The sequence below is a fragment of the Triturus cristatus genome, chromosome 12 (assembly GCF_964204655.1).
Source record: "Triturus cristatus chromosome 12, aTriCri1.1, whole genome shotgun sequence".
NCBI classification, from domain to species: Eukaryota; Metazoa; Chordata; class Amphibia; order Caudata; family Salamandridae; genus Triturus; species Triturus cristatus.
The window spans coordinates 743,390,011-743,411,537 of NC_140595.1; the positions used below are offsets into that span (position 1 = coordinate 743,390,011).

The 21,527-nt window shown below is 44.0% G+C and overlaps 1 protein-coding gene across 4 annotated transcripts in view; it reads right to left on the reverse strand.

Moving 5' to 3' along the window:
- Positions 1-313: 313 nt before the first annotated feature.
- CNTROB (centrobin, centriole duplication and spindle assembly protein) overlaps positions 314-21,527 on the reverse strand; it is a 303,393-nt gene continuing 282,179 nt past the window's right edge. For all 4 annotated transcript variants that reach the window (XM_085636906.1, XM_085636903.1, XM_085636904.1 and 1 more), the window contains 5 exons: positions 3,359-3,443; positions 2,507-2,677; positions 2,016-2,148; positions 1,826-1,922; positions 314-1,168 (listed from right to left, as the gene is read on the reverse strand). In XM_085636906.1, the coding sequence (XP_085493032.1) occupies positions 1,031-1,168; positions 1,826-1,922; positions 2,016-2,148; positions 2,507-2,677; positions 3,359-3,443 (624 nt within the window). In that variant the 3' untranslated portion in view covers positions 314-1,030. The remainder of the gene's footprint in view (positions 1,169-1,825; positions 1,923-2,015; positions 2,149-2,506; positions 2,678-3,358; positions 3,444-21,527) is intronic.

Here is a 21,527-nt window from a genome sequence, read left to right on the forward strand (position 1 = left end):
AAACATTTTGAGTAAAATGTTCCAAGTAAAGGAACTCTAAATTTGCACTGAAGGACATGAATAACCAATAGCCTACGTATGTGGAGTGGTGCCTTGTACGGCTCCGTGAAGTCACATTTAGTGCGGAACTAGCAGCCGAGACAGTCAAGACTCCTCTTTTCTGTGCAAGGTACAATAGAAAGTTCATGGACTGAGGACATGTTCTCCTCAATCTTTGATACCTACTTTTCTAGGCCACACTTGGAGGTCACATCCCCATTCATTTTCACCTCTAACAGTACAGAGATATAAAAAGTAAAAAATGGAGTCAACATATTTAAATACATTTTAATATCAAAAATAAAAAAATAACAGACTGTGCGTTACTTCCTTGTTGGCAAAGTGAAGCCATAGAGAGGGAAACAAATCAACCAGACAAGATAATAATGGCTACAAACATGAGGGACCAACATCTAGAAGAACGAAGAAGAGGAATCTGTAATACTCCAATATCCAGGTGAAATAAACATTCATGGAGCATGACAGAGTAGAAAAGCAATGGTGCAATAATCAATCTGGTTTGTGGAAAGTCAACAATATCACTGAATTACAAAGACATTTCCGTTTGTGGTAATTCATTCTCGCAACAATCAGATCAGTGAGGTAATAGGGTGCAGTCTTAGGGCCGTGAAATTAGTTTAGTAGTGATTTACATCCATCAGAGTATCTGTGCGCCAAGTTTCAGAATTGAATGGTGAGGAAAGTCTACTGGTTTCTCATTACAAAAGCTTGTTTTTCCTTAAAATACTTGAGGGCAGGTGAGAGTAGTGTCCTGGTGGAAGGTGTGGTTTCTCAATCCTTTCTCTCACTTGAAGTAAAACACCCATTTTTGTAGCAACAGGAGGAAACTGAAACCAGGTAACAATTCAAAGCCCCAGTTCTGTACAAGGCTATAGGGCTACCAGAAGTACAAGGTGGAATCTGAATACTCGAGCAAGAGGAACATTATCACTGGTAGAAGAGCCACTCCCAGGAGCGACCATCGCAGTGTTCATCTCCAGACACCAGACCGGTTGCTTTTGATGCTGCCTTGGCTGGGAGGAGGAACTGTTTTCTTCACAGTTTTTGTGCTTTGTGGCTTTTCGTTGCAGGGTCGAGTGGAGGAAGGACGTCGGGGAACAGGGACCACCTGAAACAGATATTCTTCAATGAATAAAAATTCATTAAAAAAAAAAAAACTTGAAGAGGTGAACAGGATAAAAAAAGCGACCACAGAAAGCTACTAGAGTTACTGTAGAACTATCGAACATGTAAACTGCAGACACAGACTACCAGAAAATACCTTTCAGGACGAGGATGCACAAGATTTTAAAAGGTTATAAGACGGAGAAAAAGAATGCAGGTCTATTGTTCATGTACACTATAGTTATTACTTAAGTGAGATGCGCTGGTCCACAATCGGAGGTGCATGTGAACAAGGCATAAAGACAAATTGTGGGCCAATTTATTGACGCATGAACAGTGAAATATGTACCACAGTTATACTCGAAACAGATATCACATTTTAAGCTAAGGAGAGAAGTGTCTATGTTTAGGATAACGTGGGCGCGTGGGGAGTCTGCCGGGGGTGCAGTCATGCAGAATTTAGGCAGATCAACAAGTAAAGTGTCCCACTGTCTGAAATAGAACTGATGGGTGAACATATGCAGGGAGAAAGGTCCAAACTGCAAAGCACTCTCTGCTGACAACCCTTAAAGGCGCATTTACGTTTCACTGGACTTAGGAGCCAGTGTCATCTGCCTCAACACTTAACACTCCAAAGGGTTTGAAAATCTAAACTGTGCACCTCTTTCCTCTCCGCGTCGTTCAGCTTCGGGTCCAAACACCGCCTTGCTGTCTGGTTCCCTTGATGCTCTGGATTCACGTCTCCCTTCCCATCAAGCCTAGGATGGGAACAGAGTCGGTCATAAAGAGGCACAGACCAAGCACTCAAAGGAAGATCCTTGCGTGTTTTACAAGATCAAGTTCACACTTACCCAGCCTGTTCAATGCCCTGGAGATAGCTTAAAATCTCCTCCGCAAGGGGCTGGCCACTGCGAGCCTGGTAAAGAGCCCTGGCGCGAGAAATCTCAGCCACATCCTTTGGAGTCATGGGTGGTGCCTGAAAGTCTGGGTAGAAAAAAACAGAATTAGCACAGAGTCGGAGCAGAGAACTACAAGAAAACCAACATGGAATAGCTTAGCCCTACATGAACAAGAACAGAACGGCCGGTATGAAGTATGCCATCTAGGAGGTCAGAAAGAGAAAAGCAAGCAAGAAATCCGGAAACTTCTGACCAATGGAACAGATGAATAGGTATGAAATCTGCAGGGCCTGGAGTACCGAAAGACCATAATGAAATACTGTACCCTGACTGGACAAGAAGGGAAAGAGGTATATACAATCTGACAGCCGCAGATCAGGAACAGAAAGACAGGTAAGAAATATTCCAACCTTGGAGTAGGCAGGAGAGCCTGGTCTACTCACTAGGTAAAGCTTTGGGAGGGGTGTGAGGTTCACGGCTGTGGGGTGCAACCTCTGGTACTTTGCTTTTCTGCACCGCCTGAGGGACTCTCACAGCAGCTTGCTGGCCAGCCGGAGGCTGCCGTAAATGGTCCCAGATACCTGTAGACCGGTCTCGGTAGCCTAAGTGGTCTCCTGCAGAAAGGAAATGGAGAAACTTTAACATGGACAGTCTGGCTTGATGAAATCATTTCAATAAATGCAAACACTGGAAACAAACGAGCACAGTGTAACGTATTGAGCATTGCATCCATCACTTCTTCTCTGCTCTGCTCTTTCCGCAACTGTATAGGGGCAGCGGACAGTGAGATACCAAGGTCAAACCAAGCAAAGTTCGGCAATAGGTCACAGAACGACAGAGTAGGTAATGTGGGTGCCTCCTCCTTTTCAAAGGTTTCACCCTTAGAGGTCAGGGAAGCTGCAGATGCAGGTGTTGGTGGCTTAGGACCAGCACATGGGTAACAAGAACACCACAATGCATCTCATAGTCCAATTTCTTTGCCAATATTTTGTTGCTTGAGGTGACCGAGTCTCCTTCGTTGCTTAACCTCTCACTGGCTTATCCCAGAATTGGATGCAGATGGTCTGCTGGGACTCTGCGAGGGTAACTCCAAACTAAAAACCCAGAAGCATGATTTCAAGTCAGATACTCTTACGCCTCCTTTATAAACTGTACTAGACAGTTTGAAATCGTGTACTCCTGAACTCCGAGAAGGACCGTGAATGTAGCCACAGCAAGTATACCACAGTTCTAGCTTCCAGACGAAGAAGCCATTCCCATGCACAAACATTCAGTCATATCTTTCCAGCTCTTACCCTGAAGTAGAGAGAGCTGCGACATGGAGTGGGACAGGCTACTGTGCTTCTCGTTCAAAGGGTCTCCAGGTGTCCGGTCCAGCAACTAACAGAGAAAGAAATCCGTAAGGAGAAGATTGCATGGCTACATAGTGTAACAATCAGAAATAGCGTTACAACCAATACAATATTTTGTCTAAAGAAGTCTGAAGGGTGTTGTCTGGGGGAAAAAACTCTTCACAGACAGTGGTGACCTTGTTAAATAAAGAATTAAAATAGATTTGTTATTTTTTCATACAATTAGATATCCCAATGGAACACAAAGACATATATAGGATTTGTTTAAGATGCAATTAAAATCCGTTTAACAAGGAAACTGCTTCATTACAATATGAGCATCACAGCTTGTTTCGGAGGTTATAAAATAATGGCCAGGCCATTGGCACTGGGAGAGAGGACAGACTTTCCTTCAGTAGCTCAGAGGCTTGTGTAAACCTTGAATGTAACAAACGAAAACAAAATGTAATGTACAATTGGCACTTTCACAGAGCCAACATAGACCACTTATGTCCCTGTGTGTATCACTATTGCTAAGGACCAAAACAGGTGCATACATATAAATCAAGGTCCTGTATTAATGTTTCTGCCCAATAGAAATCAGAAATGAGAGGGGTGGGGGGGGGGGGGAGAATCTACATAACAGTCTATACTAGTAGACTCAGTTAAACAAAAAGAAACCACACGTCGAAAATGTGCAGAACTGCCTATCTTCTAAAACAGGCTTCAGTCCCTGCAACTTAATCAAGGTGGTTTAAAAACAAGTCCATTCAACTGTATCACTCTGAAGAATGCAGTAATGGCTGCACTTCTTGTGTGCAAACATTCCTTCTGGAAGAGGCCGGTTGATTGCCTCAAGATACTCTCTATTGCATGTCACTTTTCTAGTAGAACTACAACACGTTACGAAACACAATCTACCCATCAAGCAATACTGTACATCGTATATTGTAATATTAAATCCACGCAGTACGACCAACACCACCCCCAACCTGTGGTAAATATTTCATTACCGGTACTATTTTTTATGCGGTAAAGTCTAGGAAGAATAACTCAGTAAATATAAGAGGCAGAATCTGTGGTATTAGAGGGTTAAAAAGGCTTTATTCCTATACAAAGGAATGTAATTCGAATTACAGGCTTCTATTCCATCACCACGAAAGTTCAGGAAGGAAGGGCATATATTATTGACAGATAAGCAGTTTTATAGGAAAATGCATTTACAGTAAAACAGATGCAAGAGGCGTAACAGCTAATAAGAGAGATAAAATATGCATACGTAACCAAAAAAGGCGTAAACATGGGTGTAACTAAAATACGTCATTAAACATGATGTCACAAATGGGTGGATCCATAAGAGAATCCTGCAATGTCAGCAGAAATATTTGGCAGAGATGCGTGCGCAGCCGCATGACGTGTGATTGACGTGCAACTAGAGGGTGAAGGGGACTTGACATTTAGCTCTACATGTGGAGACAGAAGTCTGAGGGTCATGTCAACCTAATCCCAAATCATATCTAGTATCCTATGTTTAAAGAACTGTATTATCCAAAAGGAAAGGTCTCTCGAACGGAATCTATTCTATACTGACTGTTCGTGCGTGTACGGGCGTCTAAGTGTCTACATGAGATGCGAGGGGGCAGGAATCTTCCATGGTAACGGGGCTATGAATTACTTGCACGAGGACAGTGAGGCCTGGCCCCTTGCACGGTAGCTGGTGGAATGTTTACCTAAACTGCTAGACAGGAATGCATCGGATGAGGAGCGAAGCAGATAATCTTGAAGGTGAAATGCAGTTTTTGGCAGGCAACAGGCTGGATCAGGCACCGTTAGCCGCGCAGGGAGTAGGACAAAGTTCATGGATACAGATGCAGGCTCAGACTGGAGCTTTCAGAGGCAGAAGGCAGGAAAAGGCTTGATGACAGAATTCAGGGCCTACTCGCCTGAATCTGTAAAATGGGGAAAGTGAACCTCATAAAGTCGGTGGCCTTTCATACTTAGGAATGGAATATCTGACCCATTCATGGTGGATCTGAAAGAGGACATGTTGACGGTGGACGCACATGTATTTGCGTCTTCAGAGCTGGAACTGGAGGGAACATACATGTACTTGTAGTTTTGTACATGGAGCCGTTGGGGTCTACGATAGGGGACATAACTGATCACAAAAATTCATATTTCCTCATTCCCTCCTTGTCCCCTACGGACCCTCAGGAGATATCGATCTTCATCAATCCATCGATCTGTTCATATAGCATCATTTGTTCTTCTTTCTTCTTCCGGGATTTTGAATGAAAACTTGGAGGTGGGATACACGATGTGGCACACAGGCCACAAATCGCTGGCCCACATTGTAGACATAAGCAGCAACTGAATAGTATGAGAAAGCCAATACCTAGGAAGGATAGGATTCTCCATCCCCAGGCTGACAACACGCCCCAGAACCAACCGGACCAAGTCCAGGTGCCTGGACTCTGGTGTATCTGGCTTATAATCTTATGAAGGCGGGTTATGGCTTTATATACTGACGGCGAATTTTCTGGTATGAAAATGCAGCAACTTGATCCGATGACCCTACAAGCTCCGCCCCTATCGGCCAGGATGACGTCAAGGACAAGACGATTTTGAAGCACAACAATCCGCATAGCAGACTGCTCTTCTGTTAAATTGCCTAAGGCGGAAATAGTTTCGTTCACTACTGTTTCAAGGGTTCTGGTTAATCTACGTATCAGCTTACTATTAGTGACTGTACCTATATAGGGAAAGAACCCTTTATTGAAATCTGTGTATTTTTCCCATGCTGTTTCAGTGTAATCGACAATTGGGAGATCTCTCTGTTGTCTATTGTGTACTAAATGGGTATTTCTGTGATAATCAGGAGGAGCTAGGAAAACAGGTGGCAGAAGGAATGCTATGTAACAGGTACCATCCCAATCTAGAGGTAGATATATATATGCGGTCTGGCCACATATGAAGTAGGAATGATGGGAAGCTCTAAATGTAGACTTGCCTTGATCACGGAATTTTATTACAGTGATGCATTTACTATGGCCCATGTGTATGGAACCATTCTTTCTTATACATAATTCCCCTTTTACTGGGAATACTGACATGGCGGGCAAGATTGGTGTAGCTTCAGATTCAACGTTCAGGATCATGAGGTTAAGTGTAAAATTACCTAATCCATATACTTCATTTTCTAGATCAGTTCCTGTTCTTTTGGGAAGTCCCTACTTGTTAGGGTAGCAGACTTTAAGCAAAACTAGGTTCAGGTTTCCCCACACCCAGTTGTCTTGGTAAACTGCGGAATTTGAATCTAAGGAATGAATCAAACTAAACCATGCTCCACAGGAGCCATTGTGTGTGAACGGATATGGAAAGAGGGGCAAAACTCCCTTATAGTTTTGATAGGGAGGGAGTCGGCCACATATCCAACAATTGGTAGCATTGCTGGTCTGATGAGAATGATGTAACATACTAATGAATGTGTTGTTGCGCAGCGCAAATCTATAGGACAATTCATGCGGAGGTAATTCGCTAAAAGAATGTTCTGCAGTTACATTGTAAGCACGCTTAAGAATAGGGTAATACATATGCAATAGTATGCTGAAAACGATGATCAGAAGACTTAGAAAAAACAAAATTAATAGTGTTACTGTGCAGTGACTACGAAGTGATTTACAATACGCATGCTTTTTAAGCTGCTTCTGCTGATTTCTTTCTCTATTCCGGTCTAGAGGATACATGTCAGAGACAAATTCAACCGATTCACCTTGGAGAGGACTTAAACAATCAAATTGTTTGACTTGCTAGACCTCAATTTTAGTTTATACAGTTCTGGTTTTGACTTCTCAACCAAGGGGAGCTTTGAGTCTGTCTGTGAGGGAATACAAGGTTGAATATTGACACTGGATGGTAGTCCATAAAATCTCTTGATATGACTCGAGTGCAACCACCCTTTGCGACCCTCAATCTTCACGGCTGTCCTTGTAGTGAGTAGAACCAACTTAGGCGACTTCCACCTAGGCTCCAGTTGGGTCTTCCGGTCGAAATTCCTGACCAAAACCAGGTCACCAGGAACCACGTCATGGGGCTTCCCCTCAGTATTATCGGGAAAAGCTGTGGTTACCTGTGAACGACAAGATTGTAGTGCAGACATCAAGGAAGCCAGGTAATCTGTCAGCATATTACAGTCAACATCAGTGATTTTGCGAGGTATAGGCGTCCCCCACATATTTGGTGGTCTACCGAAGATCACCTCATACGGGGATAGCCCTGTTCGAGAATGTGCTACCATTCTCATGTAAAAGAGCGCAACTGGTAAGGCTACTATCCAATCGACACCTTTTTCTCTACATATTTTGGACAATCTAATTTTCAGAGTTTGATTATGACGTTCCACGAGACCTGCTGCCTCGGGATGTCGGACACAGTGGAATTTCCATTGGTAGCCTAACAAAAGGGAAACGTGTTTCATTAGTTCGGATGAGAAAGGCTGGCCGTTATCTGAGTAGACAACACGTGGTAAACCGTACCGTGGGAAAAATTCTCGAACTAACTGTTTGGCAGTAGTCGGGGCGGTGTAATCTGAAACCGGGTAGGCTTCTGTCCAACGGGAAAGAGCACAGACAACTACGAGAACATATTTGAATCCTCGACATCGTTCCATCTGGATATAATCCATCTGGAGGACTTCAAAAGCATGATCGGGAGGTTGAAATCCACCCTGCTCTACGGGGATACTTTTACCTGGATTAAACTGACAACATATCATACAGGTACGAACTTTTTGTTTAGCCGCTGCTCGCAAGTGTTTGTTGAACCAAATTTGTTGAATGCTGTCTAGCATAGCTTTCTCTCCTAGGTGCGCTGGACTATGTATTGTATTAATGATGACTTGGACCATGGAGTCGGGAAGAAACCATATAGATTTTTCCTTCGTCATCCATCCTTGATCCGTTTGGATCCCTCCTAATTCAGTCCATTTCTTTATTTCTTCTGGTGTAGCATGTGTCTGTATGTCAATTACATCAAGGGCGGGATCCTTAACTGTCATGCAATGTGTTGGTGTCGGAACTATTGTCTTTGTTATGTCAGTTGTGTGAGTCTGATTCTGAGCAGTCTGTTTAGCTGTTCTGTCAGCTAGGTCATTACCCTGAGAAATGATATCGGTAACTTTTGTGTGGGTTTTGCATTTCATAATCGATATTGCAGTAGGTAGATGAATCGCGTCTAATAGGGCTTGAATGAGGGGTCCGTGTTGGATGTGGGCACCGTGAGAAGTTAAATAACCTCTCTCTCGCCATAGTACGCCGAAGTCATGGACGACTCCGAATGCATAACGTGAATCTGTGTATATGTTGACTTTCTTATTTTTGGCTTGAATACAGGCTTGTGTCAGAGCGATGAGCTCTGCTGCTTGAGCTGACAAAATGTTAATACAGTTTGTTTCAATGACTTCAGTGTCTGTTGTGACTGCGTAAGCGGCCACTAACTCTCCTGTACTTGTTCTCATACATGACCCATCTACATACAATGTCAAGTCTGGATCTGACAAAGGGATATCTGTCAAGTCTTGTCTGGGTTTCGTCTCGATAGTAATGACTTCGACACAATCATGTGCCAATGGATCTGTTCCGCCCACTGGTAACAGTGTGGCAGGGTTTAATGTATTACAACGTCTGATTTCTATATGTGGCTGAAACAATGTCAGTTCGTAACCAGTGAGTCTCGCTATAGTCAAGTGTTGTGTTTGTGTGCGGTTCAAGAGAACCTCTACTGCGTGTGGTACTTGTACTGTCAGTTGGTGTCCTAACACTATGGCATCGCTTTGTCTGATTGCTAAAGCTGTTGCTGCCACCGATTTCAGGCACGCAGGAAGAGCCTGAGCTACTGGATCTAATGTACTAGAGAAATAAGCACATGGTTTGTGTGATCCTGCTTGTTCCTGAGTGAGTACTGACAAGGCAGTACCTTCGCGTTCTGTAACAAAGAGTGTAAAAGGCTTACTGTAACATGGTGTTGCTAAAACAGGTGCTTGGCATAAAGCTTTCTTTAAGCTTTCAAAGGCATGTGTATGTTCTTGAGTCCAAGGGAGGACAGTCGATGTGGCTGCCTCCTGTGTTGTTAACTGGATGAGTGGTTTTGCTAGAAATGCATATTGAGGGATCCACTGCCTACAGTATGAAGTGAGGCCTATAAAAGCCCGTACCTCTTTTTGTGTCTTGGGTGGTGGCATGTTAGCGATTAACTGGATACGGTCGGGTGTAAGCTGCCTTCCCTCCTTGGACAGCGAGTGCCCAAGGTAAACAACTCGCTGGACACAGAATTGCAGCTTAGAAGGGGACACCTTGTGCCCCTTGTCGGCCAGAAATTTTAAAACCGTCAGTGACGCTTTTTCACATTCATGTTCGCTTCGGGCGGTGATCAGCAGATCATCGACATATTGAAGCAAGGCAGTGTTAACTGGCATGTGGATACTGTCAAGTTCTCGTTTTAGTGCTTGGCTATAGATGCTAGGGCTTTCTGTAAATCCTTGAGGTGCGCGTGTGAATTTAAAGCTTCGTCCATTTAAACTGAATCCGAACAGATATTGACTTTCCGGATCTATTGGGACGCTAAAGAAAGCATTCTTGAGATCAATTACAGTGAAGAACGTTGCTTCTGAATCAATAGCTGTTAGTAATGACGAGATATCTGGGACCACAGGGTATTGTGGTACAATACATTTATTTAATTCGCGCAGGTCAATAACTAATCGATATACTGGTGGTGCTTTTGGATCCGTTCTTTTAAGAATCGGAATTATCGGGGAATTACATACATTGGAGTCAGTTTCGACAACCACTCCTTGTGCAATGAGCTCGTCAATGATTTGCAGCAAAGCCACAACAGCATCGGGTGGTAATTTGTATGGTCTTATTCGTGGTAGTATTACTCCTGTTTTTAGTGTGACACGATATGGTGTAATATTCATGCAACCAACATCAGTGGGGCCTTGTGCCCATAAATGTGTAGGTAAATTCTGCAGTCGGTGATCCATGTCTCTGGACACATAGTGACCTTTGAAGTCACGTAGAAATAGTCGTACTCCTTCCGGAGAACAACATATTATGGCTCCTAGAGCTTTCAATGTTTTTATACCTAACAAGTTTTCTGGACAGGATTTGGTAAGCAATAAATCTGTAGTACGTGTCAATGGACCAATCGTAAGTGGAAGAGGCTGTGTAACTTCATTAATTATAGGTTTTCCTGAGAATCCAAGGGAAATATTCTGTAAGCCTGAGAGTGGTGCCCCTGGAACTTCACTGCGTCTTATAGTTGTTCTGCTTGCCCCTGTGTCAAGTAAGAACTTTCTGTCTTCCCCTAATAGTTCACTATGTACATAAGGTCCCTCTTGGTCTACAGGAACCTCAATAAGGGGTAAGCCAACTTCCCTCTCTAGGCTATTTCATGTGTATCGCTGATACTCGGGATAATCTGCTTGTGCATACTGATACATTTGTTGTGTTGTTGCTTGTGTTGCAGCAATAGGCTGCGCTTGTGGTGGTGCTACGGTCTGTTGTGGAGCTCCTTGTTGCGGAGCTAATTGTTGCGGAGCTAACCTAGGTTGTGCATGCTGGGGGATTTGTTGTTGATTCTGATCCTGTCTAGGTGGACGTGGTCTCTCCTGGGTTCTACCTGTAGCAATATTAAGTTTCAGGACTGGACAATCGTGTATATAATGACCTGGTTGTTTACAATAGCTATGACATAAAATGTGTTAATCGTGCAGGGGGAAAATCGGGAGGCGGATTAGCAATCATCTTTAAATCTCATTTTCAGCTGACCATTACCAAACTCACCAACATTGGTATCATTGAAGCCCTCTATTTCTCAGTATCCGATTCCGCAGCTGTTATTCTTGCGGGATCTCTAGTCTATAACCCCCCCTCGGCGGCTTCTCTTTCTCTTACCGCTCTCACTCACCAGTTAGCTGATCTAGCCTTGAAACATCAATACTTTTTAGCTTTAGGTGATTTTAACCTTCATGTCGATAATTCCCTCTGTTCAAAAGCGAATAATTTACTGGAAATCATGGACAGCCTTAATTTTACTCAACTTGTCACTGGTCCTACTCATGTGGCGGGTCACACCCTGGACCTTATTTTCGCTAATTTCCCCACTATCACCGTCTCCCCCTCCCTTCCTCTTACCTGGTCCGATCATTACCTTATCCCTTTTTCTTTGGCCTTAGACCGTAAATCTATCCCTCCTGTGCCCAGGAAAGAGCTGGGAAGGAAGTGGCACAAAGTCACTTGCGCTTCCCTGGATCCGATCTTTCATTTCCAGACGGACCACCTATCCCCGGATATCGACTCTAATATCGCCAGGCTCAACTCCGCCCTCATCAACGCTATTGACCACATTGCCCCCCAGAGACTCATCACTTCCACTAGATCCCGTCCTTCTGTTCCCTGGTTCTCCACCTCCCTCCGCGAGGAAAAAAGTAGCTGTAAAGCACTTGAACGGAAGTGGAGACTAAATTACGATCTTGAAGCTAAGCTTGCCTATAAGGCGGCCTTGAAAAAATTTCTTAAACATAAAAAAACAGCCATGAAAGATCACTTCTCGCTCCAAATTACCAAAGCCAAAAACTCTTCAAAAACTCTCTTCTCCATCGTTAAAGATTTCATTACCCCTCCGGCCAGGACCACTCAGGTTGCAGCTAGCCAGAAACTATGTGAAGGACTCTCGGACTTTTTCCTCGATAAGATCAATAAACTCTGTGTTCCCTTCCCTAAAGGGCCAATGCCTCGGCCTCCTTCTACCGATCCCCCTACCTCTCCGTCCCTCCTTGCCTTCAATAAACTTGCCCAGGAGGATGCTATCAGACTACTCATTCTTTGTAAGTCTGGTGCACCCTCTGACCCCGTTCCGGCCAAAATTATGGGTGAACTGGCCCCCCTGCTAGCCGACCCTTTCCTCTCCGTCTGGAATGCCTCTCTGCACCATGGCTTTTTCCCTACCACCTGGAAGGAAGCCTTGGTGATCCCTATTCTAAAAAAGGCAGATGCCGATCCCACTGTTTTCACCAACTACCGCCCTATTTCCCTCCTCCCCAAACCTGCTAAGGTTTTGGAAAAAGCCGTGCAGTTGCAACTCTCGGAGTATTTGGAGAACAACCTACTACTGCACGACTCGCAATCTGGATTTCGGGCGGGATACAGTACGGAGACGGCTCTGCTGGAAGTCTCGGAGACCATTCGGGAGTGCGTGGACAGAGGCGAGGAGGCCATGTTGGTCCTCCTCGACCTGTCCGCGGCATTCGATACGGTATCCCACTCCATCCTCCTTGACCGACTACGGCATATGGGCATTGGCGGCACTGCCATCAGTTGGATCGAGTCCTTCCTCTCTGGAAGAAGTCAAAGGGTGCTGTTGCGACCTTTCAGATCGGAGGAAAAACCCTTATTTTGCGGTGTGCCACAGGGCTCGGCCCTCAGCCCTCTGTTTTTCAACATATATCTTGCCCCACTGGCCGGCGTGGTGGAGTCCTACGGAGTCAGGGTGGTCTCTTATGCTGATGATACTCAGCTAGTGTTCTCCTTTAGAGGCCACTCTGACTCCGCGTTCTCTAACTTCCGCCGGTGCCTTAACAACATCAGTGATTGGATGTCTGAAAACCATCTAAGACTCAACGCAGACAAAACAGAGGTGCTGTTTTTTAACCAGAAAAATTCCATCCCCTCCTCCTGGTGGTGGCCCACGGCACTCGCTCCCGCTCCCTTTCCCGTCCATTCGGCCCGTAACCTGGGCTTTCATTTCAATGACTCCCTATCATGTAAGACTCAGATTCAAAAAGTGACCTCTGCCTGCTTCCTGAAGCTACGCATGATCAGGAAAATCCTCCCCTACCTCCCTTTGGATTCCCGCCGGACAGTTACCCACGCTCTCATCACGTCCCACCTGGACTATGCTAATAGCCTCTATGCCGGAGCTCCCCAATACCTGATTGACCGGCTGCAGATTGTCCAGAATGCGGCGGCGAGGCTGATTGGCAATATTTCTTATCGTCAGTCAGTTGCCGCATATCGTAAGGAACTGCACTGGCTACTGGTGGCCAGCCGTATTCAGTTTTAGATCCTCACTCTGACTCACCGAGCCATTAATGATCGCGGACCAAACTACCTAAAAAAACGAGTTTCAATATCCCGGTCCATCAGATCTCTGAGATCCAATGACCTACGCCTTCTGATCTCTCCCCGCTTTAGACTATCTAGAATGGGTGGCAGAGGATTCAGTGTCATTGCTGCAAAACTATGGAACTCCCTGCCAGTCGATCTCAGATTCTGCCCTTCCGAATCTATCTTCCGGGCCAGACTCAAAACCTGGCTCTTTTCCAGACTCTGATTTATCATGCCTCTTCCCCTGTTGTTCCTTCTCTCCCCTCTAAGACTCAGGTTCTAGCGCCGGGACACCCCTCCGGGGGTAGCTGTGCGCTTTATAAGCTACATAAAAAAATAAAATAGTTGCATGTCCCTTTTGTAGGACCTGCGGGATCACCCTTTTGATGACCATTAGCTGGGACTGACTGAGCAACAAGCATTTTCATTTTTGTATCTTTCATACGTCTTTGTTCGTGTTCTTGTTCTTCCTTTATTCTGTTGTGGTGATATTGTAACATCTGTAACATCTGTGATGGGGTATTACCTTGCCAGGTACTTTCGAATTTCAATACTCTATTCTTGACTTGTAGCAGGGAATTTTCAACTAATTTTGTCACAAACAGATGTGGATATGACTCACTACTGGCTTTTATGCCACTATTTATACCAAAACATTTTTCAAATCGGGAATAGAAATCACTAGTGTCTTCATCTGGTTTTTGTTTACAGGCTGAGATTGCACCCCAGTCTTCCTTTTTCGTAGTTAATAAACGTGGCAGTACCTGCACTAGTAGTCCTGCTAGTGCTGTAGTCTGTTCCCCAAGTCCTGCTCCTGCAGCTCGGGCCCTTTCTTCGTTTTCTAATGCTGTCCAATCTATCTTTTGGTCTCCCACCTCCCATTCCTTTTCTTTAAGTTTCTCATAAACACCAGCTGGTAATAGGATTTTTAATATTTTCATAATGTCGGGGTAGGTATACTCTCCCATGAGTAACATGTCTTTTATTTCACGGTGGAAACCTGCTGGATCCTTGTCATGGCTGGGTACTACTTTCTTCATTTCTAATAATTCTAGTTTAGTTATAGGCGTGTACACAAACACGCGTGTAAAGTTATTACCGTCACCTCTGATTGGGTGTACTTCGCGTAACGGGTTCTGTCTATCTATGTGATACATTTTTCTTCCTATGATGGGAACTGGAACGTGTTCTGGACATACGAAAGTTAAATATTGGTTTCGGAATTCTAGAATCTCTTTAATCAAATCAGTACCTGACCCTCTCCATATATTCGTGAGTAGTTCTGTCAATATGTCAGGTAAGGGTCCTGGATCGGAGTGTTGACTTTTATATAATATAAGGAGGTGTTGAATCATGTATATACTAGCTAAACGCTGTTCGTATGGGTCAAGATTCAGAAACGTGTGTGCAAGTACATCATCATTGTAGTCGCTGGGACTGTCAGCCCATTGTACTGCTGACCTAGCTAATTCTTGTTCGTCCATGGAATCGAGCATATGGTACCCCCTTCGATCTCGGAGTAATTTATCAACGGCTTGGAATAGGTGTTCAGGGGATTTTGTTTTTAACATAGGATTTGGAAAATGCCTATTATATTCTGGACGTATTGGACGTATCTGATCATTAAAGCCTCTAGTATTATTATGGGGTCTTCCTCTACCTACGTAAGCTATCGTCTCCACTTGTTCTGAATCTTGCTCCTCCTCTTCTTCTGATTCTACTCTGTCTGTTTCTCGTCTTTCTTTATGTATACGTTCTACTTCCTTGCGGATTTTTCGACACATGGCGATTATACACGCCTGTCTATTGTGTTTCTCTTCTGATATGTTCTGACCCCATTTGACAAGTTTTTGCATGGTATCATGATCTGCCCCGGGCCTGTCTTGATTCCTAATTACACAATTTATGAAAAAACGTAGCAGTTGTCTTTGTACATCCACTTTCTGGTATTCCATAGCTTCGTTAATACTTTCTGAACCTCGCCCTGTTTGAACAAAGCGATATATATTGTCTAGGTGTTCAACCATTCCTGGTATCGTCATTAAATATAATGTAGCTCGTCGTATACGTAGTGATGATATGAGCAATTTGTCCTGTCTACCTGGCACTGGATCGTATCTACAATCCACAAGTTGTTCTTTAAACATGTCGGATGTCGCTAATTGGGGTGTGCGTTGGAGTGCTAAATCTCTAAGGGTCTGTTTATTTCTCGGCGGGGTAGCAAACATGTCTGTCGTACCTCCTGTAGCACCATCTGAGGCGCTAGGCACGAAAGGATTCGTTGGACGTAGGATAGAGATTGTGGATGTGGGAAAGACTGTAGAAACGGACGGACCTGTGGGATCTTGTGTAGGAGTTTGTAGTTGCGGGGATACAGACGGATGCTCTTGGTGTTGAACACCATCGGCAAGCGGTGTGGGTGGCATGGCATTAGCATACTCGGGAGCTACGTCATCTAAATAGGAGGAAAGGAAAACGTCCTTTGCTGTTTTGGGATGTGTTTTGGGATGTGCTTTTATCGGGAGTAATGGAGAAGTTAAGTCTTTTGGTATTTCCGGGATAGCCTTAGGTAACCCTTCGGCCAGAAGAGGATACATACCATTCATAAGGGTATTTCTTTGTCTGTCCACTTGTTTTGAGTTTACTCGGGTACCTTCCTCAAGTAATAGATTTTCTCGGGTTTTATTTGAATTCTCTCTACCTTTCTCTTCCTGTCTGAGTGCTTTTTCTGTACGTCTATATGATTCTTTACGCCATAATTCAATGGCATCTTTCTGTGACTGTCTGGCTTTCTTTTTCCATAATTCTTCTTCTACTCTCATGATGCAATCTGCATCCCAGGTCCCCGCTGCGGGCCATCTCTGACTTTCTGGTAATTCTTTGGTGTAGTCCACCCATAAATCAAGAAATAATACGGCGTATAGGCCATGCTTATGATACATAAAGTATCCTGGAGTGTCCCTAGGTGGAATGGGAACAGCTTCTTCGAGTACCCCTTTTCTGGTTTTGATCTGTCTTAGTTTCGAAAAGAGCGGCATTTTTAGATCTTGTTTCTAGAACACACTTTATACGATGAACACAATAATGAACAGTCATTCACACCACAATGTATAGAACGTATTAAAACATTTAATATTTAACAGTTTTAACGAACAATGATAACTAATAGAAAACTAGTTACTGACATAATACTGACACTAGATAATACTTATTTATATGCAAGACATACTATATATACTGCTAAACAGTACAGATACACTGCTGAAACAGTGCAGACCGGATTTGTGTACCCAAACCCGTCTTGACCGGCACAGACTATGTGCACGTTAAATGCCTCCCCGGTAATGGTACTCACCGGGTAGCTCGGAACGGAAGGCCTCGGAACGGAACTGAAACTGGACCGGACTGGACTCGCCTCGACTGGACTCGGAACTTCGGAACCTGGTGGGCCTCTGTATACCTCGGATCTTGCTCTCTCAGCTAGGCTCTGGTCGGGATACTTCGCACTTCTCACCGCCTCGTCTGGGTGTTGATCGCAGCCTCAGTCACCCCCGCTCGGCCGGAGGGAGATACAGGAAATCCTGCAGGTACGCGTTTTTGTCCGTTCAGCTGTGGCAGGAGACCGGGCCTGCAACGCACCTCCGGCGCGTGAGATGAGAAAGTGTCCCTGTTCGGGCGCCAATTTATGTGGTAAATATTTCATTACCGGTACTATTTTTTATGCGGTAAAGTCTAGTAAGAATAACTCAGTAAATATAAGAGGCAGAATCCGTGGTATTAGAGGGTTAAAAAGGCTTTATTCCTATACAAAGGAATGTAATTCGAATTACAGGCTTCTATTCCATCACCACGAAAGTTCAGGAAGGAAGGGCATATATTATTGACAGATAAGCAGTTTTATAGGAAAATGCATTTACAGTAAAACAGATGCAAGAGGCGTAACAGCTAATAAGAGAGATAAAATATGCATACGTAACCAAAAAAGGCGTAAACATGGGTGTAACTAAAATACGTCATTAAACAGGATGTCACAAATGGGTGGATCCATAAGAGAATCCTGCAATGTCAGCAGAAATATTTGGCAGAGATGCGTGCGCAGCCGCATGACGTGTGATTGACGTGCAACTAGAGGGTGAAGGGGACTTGACATTTAGCTCTACATGTGGAGACAGAAGTCTGAGGGTCATGTCAACCTAATCCCAAATCATATCTAGTATCCTATGTTTAAAGAACTGTATTATCCAAAAGGAAAGGTCTCTCGAACGGAATCTATTCTATACTGACTGTTAGTGCGTGTACGGGCGTCTAAGTGTCTACATGAGATGCGAGGGGGCAGGAATCTTCCATGGTAACGGGGCTATGAATTACTTGCACGAGGACAGTGAGGCCTGGCCCCTTGCACGGTAGCTGGAGGAATGTTTACCTAAACTGCTAGACAGGAATGCATCGGATGAGGAGCGAAGCAGATAATCTTGAAGGTGAAATACAGTTTTTGGCAGGCAACAGGCTGGATCAGGCACCGTTAGCCGCGCAGGGAGTAGGACAAAGTTCATGGATACAGATGCAGGCTCAGACTGGAGCTTTCAGAGGCAGAAGGCAGGAAAAGGCTTGATGACAGAATTCAGGGCCTACTCGCCTGAATCTGTAAAATGGGGAAAGTGAACCTCATAAAGTCGGTGGCCTTTCATACTTAGGAATGGAATATCTGACCCATTCATGGTGGATCTGAAAGAGGACATGTTGACGGTGGACGCACATGTATTTGCGTCTTCAGAGCTGGAACTGGAGGGAACATACATGTACTTGTAGTTTTGTACATGGAGCCGTTGGGGTCTACGATAGGGGACATAACTGATCACAAAAATTCATATTTCCTCAAACCCCATACTGGTGTATGATGTACCAGGAAGCCGATCTGGTGTAGAGTGGGCTACCGTCCTTTGCAGGAAGGAGATTAGAGTCAGCAGGGCTGCATCTCAGTCACAGACACAGCGTTCCAAGATAATCAGCACACATGCTCCTCTGCAGAATTTTGCTCAGAGGTGGTTTATATAATAAAGCAGTATTCCAAACCAATCTTGGCCATATATGATAAATCATTTTTCTTTTTTTCTCTCTCTCTCTCTGGTGTTGATGGAATTCGCCATCTCATTTGGTCTTTGAAATAGTTGTTGATGATTTGAATCTAAACCGATATCCAATTTGGTATAAACTGCCCAGTTGTGATGCTCAGTATATTTTATGTCCTGATGATGACCATGGATTAACACCACAGGTCGAAACGCCGTCGACGCTATTGTGGCTGCAACTATTGGAGGACACATTTTTTGTCAACTGGAGTTTTATGCAAACCGTGTAAACTCCTTTGTTATGTAACCATCTCCTTGTCTGCCACTTGTCTGGTTATGTATATGTTTTTATGTTATATGTACCAGCTTACAACACTGAGCTGTTTTATTGAATACATTGTGTATGTTTTTCTATTAGGGTCGCTTCTTTTCTCTTTTCTCCTTTTTTCTATTTCTTTACATAAATTCATGATTTCATTTCTTTTTGATATAGGTTTTTGAATTATACACTTTGAACCTTTTGTTTGGATTAATTACTGATTGCCCCTGGTTCAGGTGGTTTGGGCTGCCCCTGTGGTGGTTAATGATCACACCGTATTATGGACATGGGCGCAGAGGTAACCGTGCCATTAGGAGGTGCACTGAAAGTGCACCACAGAAAGGTGGCGTGCTTTTAGTGTGCCTCCTATGGGCAGCCCTATGGAGGGGAAGAGGAGATAAGAAAGACGGTCCCATGGATTCCCCTGCGGCGGGTGCAGTCACTCACTACAATTGTCTGCAAGGAGATCTCTCTCCTCTCTTAAAAGTCCAAGTGGGTTACCACCTGCACTGTGAAAAACAGATCGGCCTTAAAGCAGCCACCCCGTATTTCACATGAATGCGTTGCTCCCAGGGCAGCTTGAGTTTGCCCTGGTGACAGAGCATTCTTTGTAAAACGGCACACTCTTTTGGTGCCCGGAGCACCTTTTGAAAAGGTGCGCCATAGTCCAAACAGGGAATGTGCGCCGTATGAGTAATACGGAACCTGGGACGATTTCTATAGGAAAATTGTAACCCATTGAAAGTCATTATTCTCAAATTTACTTCGTATTCAGTACTTATCTGTTGTACCCCTGAATGCAAGTGGAGACTTCTAAATACCTTCCAGTGCACATGATCTGATTCTTAAAACATAGCGAGTTACATGGCTAAGTGCAATTGCCCATTTGGTTTCTAGGTAAGGCTACATAAAACAAATGCGCAAATGCTGTGCAAGTGGCATGAACGTAAAATGTTGAATGTGGCTCGAGTGTGGTTTTGCACCGCTCACATGAGACTTTAAAACATGGCATCTGGACTGACCGAGCAGCTCTGGACTGCTGTTGGACAAAGGCTCTTAACTTGGGGTCACCAGCCACTTTTCAGTGGGCCGGTGGACCTCCCCCACCCCATGACCTCTAACCATTAAGTTCTGTCAATAATAACAAGCATTATGAGCTAAATAACTGCATAAAGAATGTTTCTCCTAGGATGTTATTAGTATCTTCAAGTGACAATACTTAGTTGAAATCTACAGAACTGCTTCACAAATATATTTGATAGTTTAATACAACCAATAAAGATCTACTTTAAAAAAAATCAAACATTTAAAAAGGGTTTCTAGTTAGAATCTGCTATTTCAGTATGGGGCAGTGTGAATGAGCACAGTTGCTGTCCGCTTTCAAATTTGCTACAACCTAAACTTAAGCAATCTGCTACTGATTAAAAAAAATATAACTGCTTATGAGGTTTTAATAAATCATAAGCATTTTAGGGAGCCAGAGTCCCAAGCAAGCAGTGATCTATGCATGTATGCACAGGCAGACTGCCTAAAAGGTCCTTCAAGGATGCATGTTCTTCCAAACACTGCTTTGCGCATTAGACAACGTACAGACTCCAAGCCCCGCCACTTCTTATATTACGAAGTGGTCCTGCCTGCATTTTTCAGCTGAGATTAAATACTTCCACGTGAAGAGGCAGCACGTGCTATAGAATGAGCACTTGCCCTTCTAGCTTTTATACAGCCACTGTCTCTATCAACTTTTGATACAGAGAACCTGCAGTCTCCAGCTTTGTCCATACCAAGCTTGATTGCTGCCCTGCATCTGTCCAACGACTTTGCTAACAGAGTTACTACTTCTATCCTACCACTTCAGCTGAGAGCTCTAATTTCACATGACGACCTATTGATTTATGAATATGACCCATATTTTATACCTGTGTGCAGTCACTCCCACAGAGAAATGTAGATGTGCTGAGTTCATACATGGTATACTGGTTTCTGTAGTTTTTTATATTATTGTTGAGGTGCAAATCGTAAAAGTGGTTTGGGTGGCTCAAGTGTCCAGCTGTTTTGTGATGGGGTCCTCAGAAGTCAAAAGGTTAAGAACCACTGCTTTAGGCCAAATGGAAACATAAGGACATGTCACGTTTAAAAGACTGCTCAAAGCATTAAGTCTCCTGTAACAGGTGTCCCACAAGGCCAAGGTGCATAGTAGGTAAAGCATGTAATTGTCATGAATATGCAGTAATAATTCAAAGGGGCTGCTAACAGCATCTGCTAAACCAGCATTTCCGACTGCAACCACCTGCTTTGGATATAAAATTCAGCTCTCTATAACTTGGCGACGCAATAAGCTGGATAACCCAATTCATTGGCGAGTGGGGACAATAGCTTAACTCTTAGCAGAAAGAACCCAGTAGACACAACATTTAACGGCGGTGAGCACCAGCCTGTTCTTAATAGGCTGCTTTTGGAGGACATATGCATGTTGAGATAAGTGGCTCTCACCAAGGTAGGCAGAAGCCATTGGAATGTAGCATCCAAATTATAAACAAAGGTCACAAGAAAACTGCCTTTGAAGGCCTTCTCGTAGACTC